At 48.3% G+C, this 15758-nt stretch overlaps 1 protein-coding gene and 1 long non-coding RNA gene across 3 annotated transcripts in view; one reads left to right on the top strand and one right to left on the bottom strand.

Moving 5' to 3' along the window:
* Positions 1-14026, bottom strand: part of ANP32A (acidic nuclear phosphoprotein 32 family member A) — a 109858-nt gene extending 95832 nt beyond the window's left edge. The window contains exon 1 of one of the 2 annotated variants that reach the window (XM_078683009.1): positions 13891-14026. In XM_078683009.1, coding sequence (XP_078539135.1) covers positions 13891-13944 — 54 coding nt within the window. In that variant the 5' untranslated portion in view covers positions 13945-14026. Of the gene's footprint in view, positions 1-13681; positions 13750-13890 lie in introns of those variants that run through there. The other variant, XM_078683010.1, reaches the window with a different exon arrangement.
* Positions 14027-14141: 115 nt separating this feature from the next.
* Positions 14142-15758, top strand: part of LOC144823994 (uncharacterized) — an 84657-nt gene continuing 83040 nt past the window's right edge. Inside the window, exon 1 of the long non-coding RNA XR_013608865.1 lies at positions 14142-14240. This is a non-coding gene — a long non-coding RNA (uncharacterized LOC144823994). The remainder of the gene's footprint in view (positions 14241-15758) is intronic.

The following is a 15758-nucleotide window of genomic DNA, read 5'->3' as shown; positions in this document are numbered from 1 at the left end:
TTTTTTTAGGTCGAGCCTGGGCAGGGCTTGTGCTGCTCTGCGAGGCATGCTGTATTGGAGTATGGATTTGAAGTGTAGCCGACTCTCCACTCATATTTGTCATTGGCTTGTGTCATTGTCCTTCGGAAACACCGGATTCTGATTCGTTTATAGGCCTGTTAGTTCCTCCTTAGTACCGCATTGCCTTACTTTGTAACCTCCCATGTGGACTGACCCGTTTACTTCGGTTGTTACCCGGTACGTCTGTGAGCACTACTTTTTTTTATAAGTTTCTCCTTCTGCTGACATGACATGCTTTCCTGCAGCATTCAGCACGCTGTGCACGCTTTCACTTTCCAAGCAGCCCAGACACACTTTGATTTTTTTTTCAAAGTAATTACTTTGGCTCCAGCTTCAGGTACATCGTTAAGCAGTGCTTGATATTTATTTATTCTTGCCCCTGCTTCTATTGGGTCCACAGACTCCGCACGCTGTTCCTTTACAAAGTCTGTGCCGCTCATTAGCCTGGAAATGTAGCATTTCGTTCCTGTTCTTCCTTCCCCGCGTTCTTAGGGAGGAGCCTCCCAGCCAGCAGCAGTCCCCTTTATTCTCCTCCCATCTCTGCCTCCAGAGCACAAGCCCAGCCGAGCTCCCTTCCCATGCCTGCCTCTGGCCTTACAGCACTGGGTCAGGCAGAGCTGCACTTTCCGTCCCCATGCTCTGGGACACACGGTTGGGTCGCAGAGTGGGAGCTGAAAACACAGCTGCAGCTCTTATCTGGCTCCGAAGACAGCCTAATCGGTCTCATCACAAATCCCCCTTTCCTGGTTTCTGCCTGGATAGTCTGGACAAAAAAAAAAAACAAAGGGGAAGATGGACGGAGTCTTGAACATTGCAAGCACTCACCCAAAGTCAACTGATCTGTGTATAATCCATCATCATTATTTAGCTCACTCCACCACCCCAGTTCAGACATGGCCATATGCAAATCAGTATGACCGTGTGCTTCATGGGAACAGTCCAGCCTGAACTGCCAAGCCATGTCTTCCCTGGACCGGAAACAAGCATCCTGAGACCGGTTTCTGGCTAATCAGCCTTCATCAGCCAAGCTAGCTTGAATCCAGTGGCAAAGTGAGCAAGGGACCCACATCTGGGCATACCCTGCCAACTTAAGGCAAACAAAGCAAAACCAAAGGGGATGATGGACAGAATGTTGAATATGGCAAGCACTCACTCCCAGTCAACTGATCTGAAAAAAATTATGGATTTAGGCCCAGATCTCTGTACTGGGGTGAATGTATGACATTGTTCTGCATTCTGTCCATCAACTGTTGTTTTTGTATACATTACGGGTGTGATCTTGTTTGTATACGCAGCAACTACTGCCAATGACGTGACAGGCTCCTCCCCGATCAGCAAGGATGATGTCTAAAACCATCCGGTTTTGTAAAGCAACGAGTCTCATAGCCTGGAGCTCAGCAACTCTTGTGAGCCAACGAATGTTAAGGCTATTGGACCCCAAAATGGCACGATACCCTTCATTTCATTGCATCCCGTGCTCTCAATGACACTGGAATCAAGCTATCCTGGCTGATGAGGGCTGAAAGGCCGAAACCGGTCTTAGGATACTGGTTTCCAGTCCACGGAGGACCTGGCTTGGCAGTTCGGGCTGGACTGTTCTCATGGGGCACAGGGTCAACAAGACTGATTTGCATATGGCTGGGTTCAAACTGGAATGCCATGGTGAGCAAAAAAACCGATGGATTTAGGCCCAGATCTCTGTACTGGGGTGAATGTACGACATTGTTCTGCATTCTGTCCATCAACTGTTATTTTTGCATTGGACAGGCTGGACAAGCGCAGCTTCACTCAGCAACCACTAAGCTCATAACAAGCATTTGCAATGCAATAGGTCTTGCATTTGCGAGAGTCTATTTGCTTTGTAAATGACAATGTATTTTATTTGTTTTAAAAACTAACAAATAAAAGGCATTGTATTTAACAATTCAATAGCTCAAAGTCTCGCAAATGCGAGACCTATTGCATTGCAAATGCTTGTTTAAATCACTGCGTGTCTCAGTTCTGCCTGCACGACAAGCGGGTGAAAGCAGCTGACGTGGGGGTTAGGAATGCCAAGCACACTAAGGCCTCTCCGATCTTTATTTTTGGGCTGGGCATAATCATAGAAAGAGGAGTGGTCTGGTACTGCAATTGTATTCATAGCGCTTACTACCTTAGACGAACAAGGCTTTGAAGCGTTTGGTACACAGACGTCTCCACAATGCTCTACTTCTCTGTGTGGCAACAAATGATGGACGAAATGCTGAATGAATCAAACATTCACCCCCAGTCAAGAGGTCTGGGTTAAATCCATTGTTCTTTCGCTCACTTCTCCCACCCCCTCCCCTCTCCCCAGTTTGGACCCAGCCATATGCAAATCAGTCTTGACCCTGCTCCTAAAGGGAACAGTCCAGAAAGCTGGTGGCATAAGACGGACAGCTACATGATTCCAGTACCCCGTATGCCCACACAGGCTGGCACACTCGCAGAGTGCTTCTGACTTTGCCCCTAAGTAATATCAAAGTGGATGCAGGCATACAGCACTGAAATGACACATATGCATCTTGAGTGTAGTTTGATGGAGAACACATATTTTGAATAAAGCAGGTTAAACCGCGCCAGTATTTTCAGCAAAGGGAAAGGAAAAGTTTTTACAATAATATTGCTTACTTTTGGTTAAATAATTGTTCTGCTCTGCCTGATTTCCAATACAAGAGGCTTGGGATTAAGAAATGCGGCGAGGTGCCATCATTGGCTGCCGTTATGCGAGTGCGGTCCAGTGTTCAAAGCAGCGGTGACACATCGCCCGCTTGACTTTGAACTTGAGTTTCTCAATTCAAAGCGTGCTGCTGGAGTTGAGAATGCGGAAACGGCCCATTATGAGCTGCCATTTTGGACTGTAGGTGCAGTCTAGTTTTCAAAGTAGCGAGTGCATAGCGCCCGCTTGGCTTTGAGCTTTAGCTTTTCATTTAAAAACACTGTTGGAACACATCACTGTAAGATTCAGACCTCGAGCAGCAATGTAGGTCACTGCACAGAGGACAAGCTTTGGAATAGTAAGGACGGCACAATCTGCATGAAATACCATTTCAAATCTCTGAATATTACGATCCTGACAAGCCAGGCGTTCTCTCTCCTGCTCTATTTAATTTTAGAGTGTGACTACAAGCTTCCCTCTCCACCGGCGGACCCATGATGCAGGAGTGCTCAATCTTATGTATGGTGTGTTTTATTTTACATGATTGTGTTATTTGTTGTGTCACAAGTCTCATTTTGGTTTCATCTAAATTTATTTCACCTCAGGTATGCTACTACTGTATTTCACCAGCTTGACACGCTCAATATTACCAGTAAAATTGTATGTTTTAGTGTGCATACTGCCAAAGTCTTTTGTCAGACTAACTCTCCCATTCATTATATATCCACAGATTTCCAAGCAGTTAACACCAAGCAGGTGCTGTATATATATTTAAGTATATTCTAAGCATTCAGAGTGTGTGCAGCTATATAGGGTAAGAGGACTGGTATTAGGGAGTTAGATCCTTGGCCTTGAAGAAAAGGCATAGGGAACGTGTTGGACCCTTAGAAAGGCAGATACATAGCTATCAACTCCTCCTCAACCCCGATTGTTAACCATAACAACTACAGGTCAGAATGAATAAGCATTTACCTACTAAGCAGGTATTTTTAACGTCTTTTTTTCACACAAAAATATCCCCACTCCTATTTTTTCATCATATTTTTACATTATATAAAATACATCTATAAGTGCTCCCACGCAATTCGTAGGGTGCAGCACGCACCGTTCCGCAGCAGAACAGGATGGATGGGGTAGAATAGTGTAGAGTGGGGTGGATTAGATTAGGGTACACTGGAGTAGGGTTGATCACGGGGGAGTGGAGTAGATTGGCATGAAGTGGGTAGATTGGGAAGGAGTGGGATATATTGGGGTGGAGCGTGGTAGATTGGATGGGTTATGGTAGGGTAGATTGAAGTAGAGTTGGATAGAGTGGTGTGCGGTACATTGGGTTGGGGTAAACTGGGTTACGGTGGGGTACATTGGGGTGAATAGGATAGGGTAGTTTGGAGTAGGGTTGTTTGGTGTGGAGTAGGGTAGGCTTGAGTGGGGTAGATTGGGTGGTATGTGGTAAATTGGAGTGCGGTAGATTGGGTAGAGGGAAGTGGGGTGGATTAGAGAGTAGATTGGAGTGGGTTATACTGGGGTGTAGTGGAGTGTGTAGATTAGACTGGAGTTGGATCAATTGGAGTGAAGTCAAGAGTTGAGTGGGGTAGATTAGGGTGGATTACAGTAGGGTAGATTGGAATTGAGGTTTAGATTGGAGTGAGTGAGATTGGAGTGGGGTATCTTGAAGAGGGATGGTTGTGTGAAGTAGATTGGAGTGAAGTTGTTAAATTTGGGTGGAGCGGGATAGAGTGTGGGTAGATTGCAGTGGGGGTGGAAAGGGATAGTTTGGAGTGGAGTAGACTGGTGTGGTAGATTAAAAGAGTGGGTTGGATTGGAGTACATCGGGAAGGTGTAGAGTGGACTGGGTAGATTGGGGTTGAGTGGGTTAAAATTGAAAGGGAGTGGTGTAGACTAAAGTGACACGTGATATATTTGGATGAATTGGAGCAGAGTAGATTGTGGTAGACTGGACTGGGGTAGATTGGAGAGTAGTTGTAAAGATTGCAGTGGAGTGAGGTAAATTGGATGGAGTGAGGTAAATTGGACTTGGATAGATTGGGGTCGAGTAGAGTGGAATAAGTTGGATTGGGGTAGACTGCAGCAAAAAGGAGTAGAGTTGAATGGAGTGGGGTAGATTGGAATGGGGTGGGGATGCCTGAGTTAGAATGAGTGGCATGGGGCAGATTGGAGTAGAGTAACTAAATTGTGGTGGGGTAGATTGAGTTGGGTAGACGGGTGGAGTAGAGTAGATCTGGGTACATTGGATTGGGACAGACTGGAGTGGTATGGCGTGGCGTAGAGTGGAGTGGCCTGTCAGAGGGAAGTGTCGTAGAATGGAGTATGCATGGTGTGGTAGCGTACTGCCATTACACACATTTTCAATGGAAATGACATTTGCATGGGAAAACAGTTTAGTGAATACAAACGCAAATGTCAACATCTAGTGTATTGATGTGTTGATCATATTCAAATATTTGCTTGCTCTACACTACAGAACTATAAAACAAGCATTTACAATGCAGCGGTCTCGCCTTTGCAAAAGTTAGAGCTATTGGCATTGTGAATGACAAACTTTTTATTTATGGGTTGGTTTTGAAAACAGATAAATAAATGGCATTGTCATTTACAATGCCAATAGCTTAATCTCTCGAATATGCGAGACCTATTGCATTTTCACACACACACACACAGAGCCATATTTATACAACACATGTGTATAGTAGACATTGTCAAGAGATATACATTGCACCATTATGAAGCCTATTAAGTGTGGAAGGACACAGAGACTCCTGGGAGAGCGAGAAAAGCAGGTAGCGGCGGAGAACTTGCAGGGGAAGGTGCAGGTGAGAGGACTGAGAACCAAGAAGGTGAAAAGAAGGGAACTGAAGAAGGGTGTTGAGAAGAGAGAAAACAGGATGATGGAAGGAGAAGTCGAAATGCCAATAGCTGGAGACTGACAAAAGCAAAGATCGAGCATGAATGACAGAGGTTAATATTAATTGCCATCTGTCGGTATAGCGCATTGCTATCACTTGTGAGGTCTGGTAGCGCTCCACTTCACGTCGCCATCCGTCCACTTCAGAGAAGTCCCGGTCCCGTCGTATATACCAGTAATGTACTGTTAGAGCGTGACAAGGGGTGACTCTGATATCTTTTTGTGTAGCAGTATAGGGAAGGGTGCTCGATGGAACTGTGGGGGTGTCAAATGCTGGCTGTCCTCGCTGAAAAAATACTTCTGGTATCAAGGGGAGGCGGGGTGGGTAACGAGGGGGAGTGATGAGCTGAGTCGTGCAGTGGCTCCGGAGATATCAGCGATGGCTGAGGGAGGGGTTGGCGGTGGCTAAGGCTTGAGACAGCGATAAGAGGTTTTTCCCAGACGTTCTCTGCCAACTCTTCAAGGCCGGGCAAGCTGGTAATGGATTTCACCCCAAATTATAAATAAATCGAAACCTGGATTATACGTGTGGAGGGGGCGGTGGTGCGGCACGCAGCACTGCGCTGGAGGTTCAAGCAAGGGTCTCTGTGGTTACCTGTGGCTCCGTTCTGGGTCCACGGCGGGCCCTTTCGGTTTGGGAGGGGTCGATGCTGCAGGGCCCCCCTCCTGCGGGCTTGGAGGCTTGTCTACCACCCGGTGCAGGAGGTCTGAGCCGCCGTTTATGTAGCGCACCCCCAGGGGAGGGGGATTATTCCCGCACCTCTTGGGCTCCTCGGACAGCGGCTGATGACTCCCCAGTACTTCTCTTTGCCCTGTTTGACCCGCAGCACCGGCCTCCCTTTATTCTCATCGCCGCCCCCGGCGTTGGAAGCGCGGACTTGACCCAGTTTGGTCCTGGAGAGCGAGCTCGAAGCGCTCGAAAGTGAGCAGGCCACGGGGGCGCCGCCCGGCGCAGGCACTCCAGCACTCCGCAGGGCAGCTCCAGGGTGTCCGCCCCCGCCAGCGGAACTCTATCTCCGCGATGTGCACCGCGCCCCGCCGCCCGTCGTCCAGGATATCAAAGAACGTCTGCAAGAAGACGCGGGGCAGCCCGTCCGTGCCCTCCGGCGGCACCGGCCGGTGGGGGTCTGAGCTCAGAGCAGCAGCCATGGAGCCAGGGGACTCGCCCCCTTCATACCTTGGACACCCCGTGTCCTGCCGCCCCATGTCTCTCCTTACCAGCACACACCTCTCCCGGGCGCCAGCTTTGGTCTCCCCCAAACGCCGGCGGCCACGAGCCCCGAGCGGAGGCGACGGAGCAGCATGGCGTGTGCTAGGGCCAGCTTTCCCCGAAGAGCAATGAGAGCGCAGAGAGAGGGGGGAGATCGAAGAAAGGGAGGGAGGGAAGTAGGTATAGTGAGTGGAATAGGGAGGTGAACCACGAGAAAGCAGAGAGAATGAGGGAAGGGTGGAAGGTCAGAGCGGACGGCAGTGGAACTTCCAAACTTCCGCTGTGGACCACGCCATGAACGACACCATGTTTCTCCGAGGTCATGCAGAAATGCCTCGGAGAAACACACCGTCATTTTTGGATTCGGGGGCATGTTTTTCTTTCTCTCCTCTTCCAATTGGCTGGAATGTAAAATTCCAGCCAATGGAAAGAGGAGAAAAAGAAACTAAAAAAAGACACCCCCAAATCCGAAAAAGACGGGGCCTAAATGGACAGACGCCCCTCTCCTCCAATGGTTGGTCTCCGTTTAGGAAGCCAGCCAATGGAGAAGAGGGGCGGGTTCAAGCCCCACTCTGAAAAACATAAGATCTCCCCAGCGACACTGCGCAGCCTACGCAAGCCGAGACCTAAAAAGTGCTTTATTTATTTATAAAGTTTTATATAGCGCAAACTTGATCCCGAAGGATTTCAGAGCGCTTTACAATTTGAGGCAAAGGTAACAAATCAAGAATAAAAAGTCATTAGCATTCCTCATTAATACTGAAGATTGTAAAGATGGGGATGAGACAGCTTCCCGGGCACACACAGAGCAGCACCCGAGTACTTCACAGGTCTTTAAAATACCTTTTGGTTGTTAATGTGGCTTTGATGTTTTTAACCCATTCTTAGAGCCCATGCACCTCGCTTCTGCCTTTTGCTTGAAGAATTAGCCCCTCCTGAAATTTTTCTTAGCCCCCCCCCCCCCGAAATTTGGCTCTGGTTGCGCCTCTACTAATTCTGCAACATAAGCACAGTTAATTTTTGTGTAAACACAGAGCTATTGGCTTTGGCAATGTGTTTTACCCATGTTGAACACCAGTGTGGTTGCTGTTAAGAGTGGCTAAAAGTTGGTGGAATGTAGTGGGGAGTAGACATGAGTGAGGAAGACTGCGGAAAAGTGGAATGGGGTAGATTAGAGAGGAGTGGGGTAGACTGGGATACGAGTGGAGTGGGGCAGATCTGGATAGTGAGGGGGGTAAACTGGGGTAGACTGTAGTGGTGTAATGGGGTAGATTGGAGTGGGGTAAATTCTAGGGGTGGAGGGTAGCAAATTGTGGTAGGGAGAGGGAGATTGAAGTACACTGACTAGGGGGTAGACTGGAGTGGGGTGGAGTGTGGTAGACTTGATTGGAGTGGAGTAGATTGGGTGGGATTAGAGTAGGGTAGTTTGGTGTGGTAGCTTAAAGTGGAGTATATTAGGGTGGAGTGGGGTAGATTGTGTTTGGGTGGAGTGGGTAGATTGTGATGGACTGGAGGGGGGATAATAGAGTGAGGTAGACTGGCGTAGGATAGAGTCAAGTGGAGTTAAGATTGAATTGGGTAGATTGGGGAAGAGTAGAGTGGGCTACATTTGGTGGATTAAAGTATAGTGGAGTACATGGGGGTAGACTGCAGTAGAGTGTCCTGGAGTGGGGTAGACTGCAGTGGAGTGGTGTGGAATAGGCTGTTGTGGGGTGAAGTGGAATAGATTGGAGCAGAGCATAGTTGGATAGATAGGAGAAGAGTGAGGTGGACTAGGGTGGAGTAGAGGGGATTTGGGGAGAGAAGAGTGGGATGGATTGGGTGTATTAAGAGTATGATAGATTGGAGTGAGGCAGATTCAGGGAGATTTGAGTAGGGCAGAACGTGGTAGATTAGAGTCGAACAGATTTGGATGAAATGGTTGGAGTGGGGTACACTGGAGTGAAGTAGATTGGGGAGGGTAAATTGGAGTGGTGTGGGATAAATTGGAGTATTGTATGGTGAGCTAGATCTGAGTGGACTGGGCTAGATTGGGGTGGAGTAGATTGATGTGGGGTAGATTGTGGTAAACTGAAGCGGGGACAGATTGAGGTAGATTGGAGTGGGGTCGAGTGGAGAAGATTGGTGTGGGGGTCGATTGCAGTGGAGTAAATTTTACAGGGTAGATTGTGCTGGATTGAAGTGGAGAAGGGTGCGGTAAATTGGGCTGGAATGGGGTAGACGAGTGGAGTACATTTGAGTGGGGTAGATTGGACTGGAAGAGGGGTAGGATAGACTGCAGTATGTGGAGTAAATTGGGTGGGATAGACTGGTACTGTGGGGTAAATTGGGCGGAGTGGGTTAGATTAGAGTGGAATATGGTAGATAGAAGTGGAGTAGTTAGTCTGGAGTGAAGAGGGGTAGATTGAGGCAGGGGGAGTGGGTAGATTGTGGTGTACTAGAGTGGGCTAGATTGGAGTGGAATTGGAATGATTGGGGAGGAGTGGGGTGGTTTACGGTGGAATGGGGTAGATAAGAGTTTGGTATATTTAATTGGTGTACATTGGGGTAGAGTAGAGTGGGGTAGATTGGAATGGAGTGAAGTAGATCACAGTGAGACAGAGTGGGGTAGTTTGGGTAGAGTCGAGTAGACTATAGTAGCCATGAGGACATATGTACATGTTATTAATGTAGCCCACCTAAGCAATCTTTCTGTCGTTATCATGTCTCCTCAGCTCGTTATTGTCTGTCATCCTAATGCTCTGCTTTTTGTTGTTCCTTTTGATGTTATTTTTATTTTTTTGACTTACTTATCTGTATTGTATTAACTTCACTCCTCAGGTCACCTCCTACTGCCCTGCCCTATGGCTTTTTGTACTCTTCTTGGTCTTACGTCACTGTTATTCCCATGTACTGTTAAAGCGTTCTGATACCCGCAAGGGTCGTGTCCGCGCTATATAAAACGTTGAAATAAATAAATAAATAACTGACTGGGGTACAGTGGAGTGCGTAGATAGGATTGGAGTGGGGTAGAACGGTTTGGAGTAGATTGGACCGGGGTCAATTGGAGCAGAGCGGGGGTCGATTGGAGCAGAGTAGCTTGGACTGGAGCGGGGTAGGCTGGATTGGAGTGGGGTAGACTGGATTGGAGTGGGGTAGATCGGAGCGGAGTGGGGTAGGCTGGATTGGAGTGGGGTAGACTGGATTGGAACAGAGTGGGGTAGACTGGATTGAAACAGAGTGGGGTAGAGTGGGGTAGAGTAAGGCAGACTGGAATTAAGTTGGGTAGTTTGGAGTGGGTAGATCGTGGTAAATGGGAGTGGAGTACACTTGAGTGGAGGAGATTGGGCTGGGGCACACTGAGATGGAGTGGGGTGGATAGATTGGGGAGGGGTAGATTGTAGTGGGGTACAGTGAGGTAGACTGGAGTGGGGCAGACTGAGGTGGAGTAGATTTAGTGGAATGAGATAGATTGTAGTGGAGTAGAGATCGGAGTGGAATAAATTGGACTGGGGTGGAGTTGGGTAGATTGGAGTGAGGTAGAGTAGGTTGAAATGTGGTGGGCTAGACGAGTGAAGTAGATTTAAATGGATTGGAGCCTGGGAGTGGGTGCGGTTGATTGGGTCAGATTTAGTGAGGTGGGATAGAGGCGACGATTGAAGTAGATTTAAATTGGAAGATTTAAATAGATTGGAGCCGGGGAGCGGGTGGGGTTGATTGGGTTAGATTTAGTGAGGTGGGATGGATTGGAGAGGAGTGGGGTAGATTAGAGTGAAGTAGAGAAGATTGGCGAAAAATTATAGTGGGGTAGATTAGGGTGGAGTGGGGTTAACTGTAGTGGGGTAGATTGGATTGTATAGGGATAGAATGGATCGTAGTGGAGCGTGTTGGGTATACTGGAGTATGCTAGATTGGAGTTAGATTGGGGTAGATAGGGTGAAGTGTGGTAGATTGGATTGGGGTGGGGTAAATTAGTGGGGTAGATTGGATTTAGTGAAGTGGGGTAAAATGAAGGGGAGTAAGTGGTGTAGAGGGGAACAGAGTGGAAAGTGGGGAAAAGAAAAGTAATGTGGAGTGAGTGGCGTGCCGTCTAGAGGCTTGTCGTAGAGTGGCATGCAGTAAAGTAGCGTAGAATGGAGCAGGAGTAGTCTAGTGTTGTAGAGTGGAGTATGCATGGTGTGGTACCACACTGCCATTACAGACAACACATTTTCAATTGAAATGACCATTATATTTGCACATATATAGTTTAGTTTTAATGCACACAAACGATGTGTGGAAATGGATCACCTAATGGATTGATTAGTTTTGATAGTATTCAAATATTTGTTTCCAACTCACTTCATTTGTAATTTGGTAATTCTGATATATATTCTGAAACATCAGGGCAGTGCATTTTTGTTTTGTGCTAGAAAAAAACATCCTACACCCTCTCCTCCTCCTACATGGTTACTCGGCAGGATTGTCACAAATTCTCTCACTTTGAAGTCAGGGAAAGAAAAGTAAACACCAACCTCCCTTGGAAAATAAACATGCGACAGTTGACTTCTTACATTTTAAAGCATGGCAAATATGACAAGATTATACCTAGATTTAAAGGAGAATCTACAGAAAACTAGTACTCAAAAGAATACTGTATACAAGGAATGCTCTCTGGAGGGATGAATCCAAACGGGACACCCAAAAACAGAGGCTGCAAATAGAAAGCAAGCAACTGTGAGTTACAAACCATAAAGTCAATAGTAGGCAATGGGTGAAATACATTCCCAGGAAAGCTGTCAAAATGCCCAAAGGATCCGTTAAGCAAATCAGACAGCTACACTGTCTGACGAGCTTCGGCCTAAAAAACACATCCTACACTTTATCGTCTTACAAGGATACTCAACAGGATTGTCACATAAATTTCCTCACTTTGAAATCAGAGCAAGAAAAGCAAACACCAATCTCCCTCGGGGGAGAGAGCTTGAAATTTGGCCTCTCTTTCTGAATGCACAGCAAATGTGACAAAATAAGAACAAGATTTAAAGGTCTGTTTACAGACAGAGTTTGTGGAAAATTACAGTAAACAAAATTTGAAGGTGCGAGCTCAAGCTGCACAGACTGAAGCAAAAAAAAAAAGCCACTATATACAAAGACAGAAAATGTGTGTTACAATCCACAAATCCAATAAGGGTATTTTTCTGAATGTCCCCCACGATGTCTTTAGCAAACCAGACAGCTGTGCCGTCTGGTAGGCTTCGACCTAAAAAAAGTCAGTCCAAGGGCAAATAGGTGCGTATGATTGAAATGCACAATGATCCAATGGAAGAGAACGGAATAAAGCGGTCGTTCGTCTACCCGTGGATCACTCGCCCTCAGCCGGGGCGGGGGACTGGGCGGAGGACCTGGTTAGCTATTCTGCTCCGATCACAAGACCAACAAAGTCTGCTTGAGCGTTGCATTGTGCTGACCACCAGTCACAGGCGCTGTGGTACGTCGTTCTGCCCAGTCCAGAGAGAGTATTGTCGTAACTTCACCGCTTCGCAGGGGCATGGTCTCTGAACGCCACCAATGCTATCAATGACTAATTTTTAAATCGGCGTGCTTACATCGGATCCATCATTTTGTCAAACGCTCCGAGTAGATCTCCAGACCACTCTTACAGCATGTTCCCCTCCCCCCTCAGAAAGGCCACTGTCGCAATGTGATCGCGACGAGGGCTCTAGCTAGGCTCGAAGGAGCTTTGCCCAGTGTCCTCAACCACTTCAAATGGGCATGAACTGCCGCGGGCTCTAACTACACCTTCTCAAAGAGGCGCCGCTTGCGTGTTCCCCTGCAGAGCTCGGCTCTCCCATACTCGGGGGGCGGGGGGCGGGGGGGGGGGGGGGGGAGGGCGAGGGCAGAGCACAACAGCTACATCAACAAAATGGCAGCAGCTGGAGCTGGACGGAGTCATGTTCCGGAGCCAAGCGCTTCCCCCACGGACACAATGCGCCTTTAGGTAAAGCAAAGAGCCTTGAAAGACCCGCTCCCTGGTCCTGTGGTACGGCTCGCGCGCCCTGACGTTTCTGTTTACCAGCGAACACAGAGTAGAAAATGGCGGCTCCTTTTGGGTGAGGCCGGTTGCCGTGACACACCAGAGGCTCGTAGATGCCCATCATCACCCCGTCCACCAGGCGGAAGAGGCCACAGCTGGCAAAACCTGAGGGGAGCGCCGCTTCTTGTACGTAACTGTCTCCTCGGATCGTTTTAAGAACTGGACTATTGCCACCAGATCGTAAGCAGGAGCCTCCCCTCCTTTGGCACGGGGTGTTTGTCCGCACAGGCCAGCCAGTATTAACCTGTCTTACGAAGCGAGATCTCCAGCCAATGGGGCCCCTATAACAGCCACCCCCCCACCAGATTACTTCCTCGCAACCGAGCCTTCTTCCACCCAGCGCGCGCGGGGGCCCAGCACACCTGCGCAGACGAGGCTGCAGCCGCGCGAATTTTGCGTAAAACCAAAACAGTCCGAGGGTGCGTGAGGCGGTCCGTTGAAGCGCTTCATGTAGACTGTTGATTTTTTTTTTTGGTTGAGTGGTCGGAATACCGCGCAAATCGGTGCAGTGACAGAAGAACCTGACAGGACATAATAGATCTCCGCGGCTCGTGCGCAGACACTGCGCGCAACGGCACTTCTGACCCCACTAACATTGCCCAAAAAGTTTCCATCGCCCTTCCGTTTAGCGCATACTGAAGCGGGCTTCTTTCCGTACCTTATAAGTGACGGGTTTACTACGCTCCCCGCTGAACCCCTCCTCGCGCAAATATCCGCGCATTTAAAGAAATGGCTCGCATCTCGCTACAAACTTACCATGGCACCTGGTCCACGGTAGTTTTAAATGTGGGAGAAAGACCCCTGACAGCAGCGAACGTCCCGGGGTAACGGGAACATGCCCGCTTCTCTCCCTCACGCCCCCCTTGCACCATTGCGGGGCAGTTCACACGGGATCACGCAGGGTCGCAGAGCACGGGCTTCCCACTTCTACAAAACACCTTACCACCCCCGTGAAGATCGATTACCTCGGGTGGCGTCCTGTTCCTCAGTTCCAGGTGGATCCTCTTCTTCATGTCCATTCTCCACCAGCCGATCCGATAATCGATAATCACGAAAGCCGACTCTCTGGGATCAGCTGGATCCACCCGCGCCTGCACAACACTAACGTGATCTCTAGTGGGCGGAGCCTACTTGGGACTGATGGCCTAGTCAGCCAATCACGGCTTGAGTTTAGATCCCTAAGTCTGTGAATGACCAATGATGGGCCGCAGAGGATGGCCGATTGGGGTTGCAGCGCAAGCGTTCCATATAACGCGGCGGGGCCGAGAAAGCGGCTCCGTTAGAATATTCTGAATGATCCGGAGGCTGGTGGTAGGTAAGCGGCGCGACACACAACTATCCAGCCGCGGGATCCACTTGCCGTGATCTGCCAGTCCTCTTATTATGAGGGATCCTCTTGTTAGGGAGTTACCACCCCTGCAGGATCGGAGTCTCCTCCCACGTGATGCTGGATCTGCTTTCATGGATCTTCGGCCGGAGGGTAATCTGGAGCCAGATTACAAATTCTTTGATATGCGGTTGGGATATATGCGTTGGCAAGCAATTTCCTTTCCCCGCGCCAATTTCTCACCCCATCGTGCTTCCTATAGATAATCCGCGCGCTATTTTAAGCGCTTCGGAGTTTGCTGATAGCGATTTGGGACTGGGGCGTAGAGATTCCACCATTCGCAGACAATGCTTGCTCATTATTTCTGATTCTAAAAGGCCCTAAAGCGAATACTTATACTTACGAATACTTAAAATTATTTTGTCACATCCTCCATATTTCATTTTTTTCTGCCCCTTATGCTGTAATAATCATTTATGATGATCTTAGATTGCGCTACAGTACTCTCGAACTACTTTGTACGTATTTTATTTGTTAAGCGTAGAATACAAATGGGGTAAATATCTTATTGTAATTATTATGCCCACTTTTTACCGCCCTAGATAAAAAACTATCGTTTATGTTGGTTAAAAAAAGTCCAGGTAGCACCCGTAGCTAAGAGATCTGCTATTAAATGACTCCCCACTGTCTAGTCTGTGCATGACATCGGCCACAACAAGCTCTCGGACAGATCATTTTCAAAGTGTTGGCATGCTTCTCCAAATCAAGTGGGCGGGAGTTTCTGGGGGTCTCGAACCACTCACTCCGTGCTCCATCTCTATAAGGGATCACTTTCACTGCCAATCATTTTAATGAATCATTAAATAGAATGCAATTTCTCATAAGTCTTTAATCTATACATTCTAAAAATTACCTTTTCTCCCAGTAATTAACTGACTGCACCCACCCAACCACTTCGATTACATTGTCTCATAAAATGAAACTGCATAGGAGGAGCTGAGTTAGCATGCTTCAAGATTAATATAGTAACAGTTGTTCGGAGGATCAGCTAGCTGTTGCGGTCTACCATGTGGAGTTCCGGTGTTCTGAGAAGCATTTTCCCCCCATGTGGCTATGTCCCCCCTACGTCACGGGGTGCTGCGATTCTCAGCACCAAGCTATTCGCCGTCGCTCCCCCATGGCCCATTGTACCCCCTACGTCATGGGGGAGGAGCGTTTCTCGTGCTTCAGTGTACTAGAACAAATTCCGTTGATACTTCTTGATACTGCGCTCGCGGCGCCATTTGTTTTTTTCATGTTTATTTAGGGCGGAGCGGCCCCCGCGCGGTGTACTCCACAGAGCTTTTCCTACATTGACAGTGCGTCCTCTTCGACCAGCTTTAACTCCCTGAAGGCTGCGGGCATGGTAGTTTTTCCCGGTTATTTGAAGCTTCAATTAATTATCTGTGCGGCCCCTACGGCCAGGTTTGCCTTCCCCCGATGGCCTGCTTGCATGGTGGAGTGTTC

This window comes from Lissotriton helveticus, chromosome 3_1, assembly GCF_964261635.1.
Source record: "Lissotriton helveticus chromosome 3_1, aLisHel1.1, whole genome shotgun sequence".
Lineage (NCBI taxonomy): Eukaryota > Metazoa > Chordata > Amphibia > Caudata > Salamandridae > Lissotriton > Lissotriton helveticus.
Note: the sequence above shows the minus strand (reverse complement) of the source record. Positions and strands in the feature narration are given on the sequence as shown.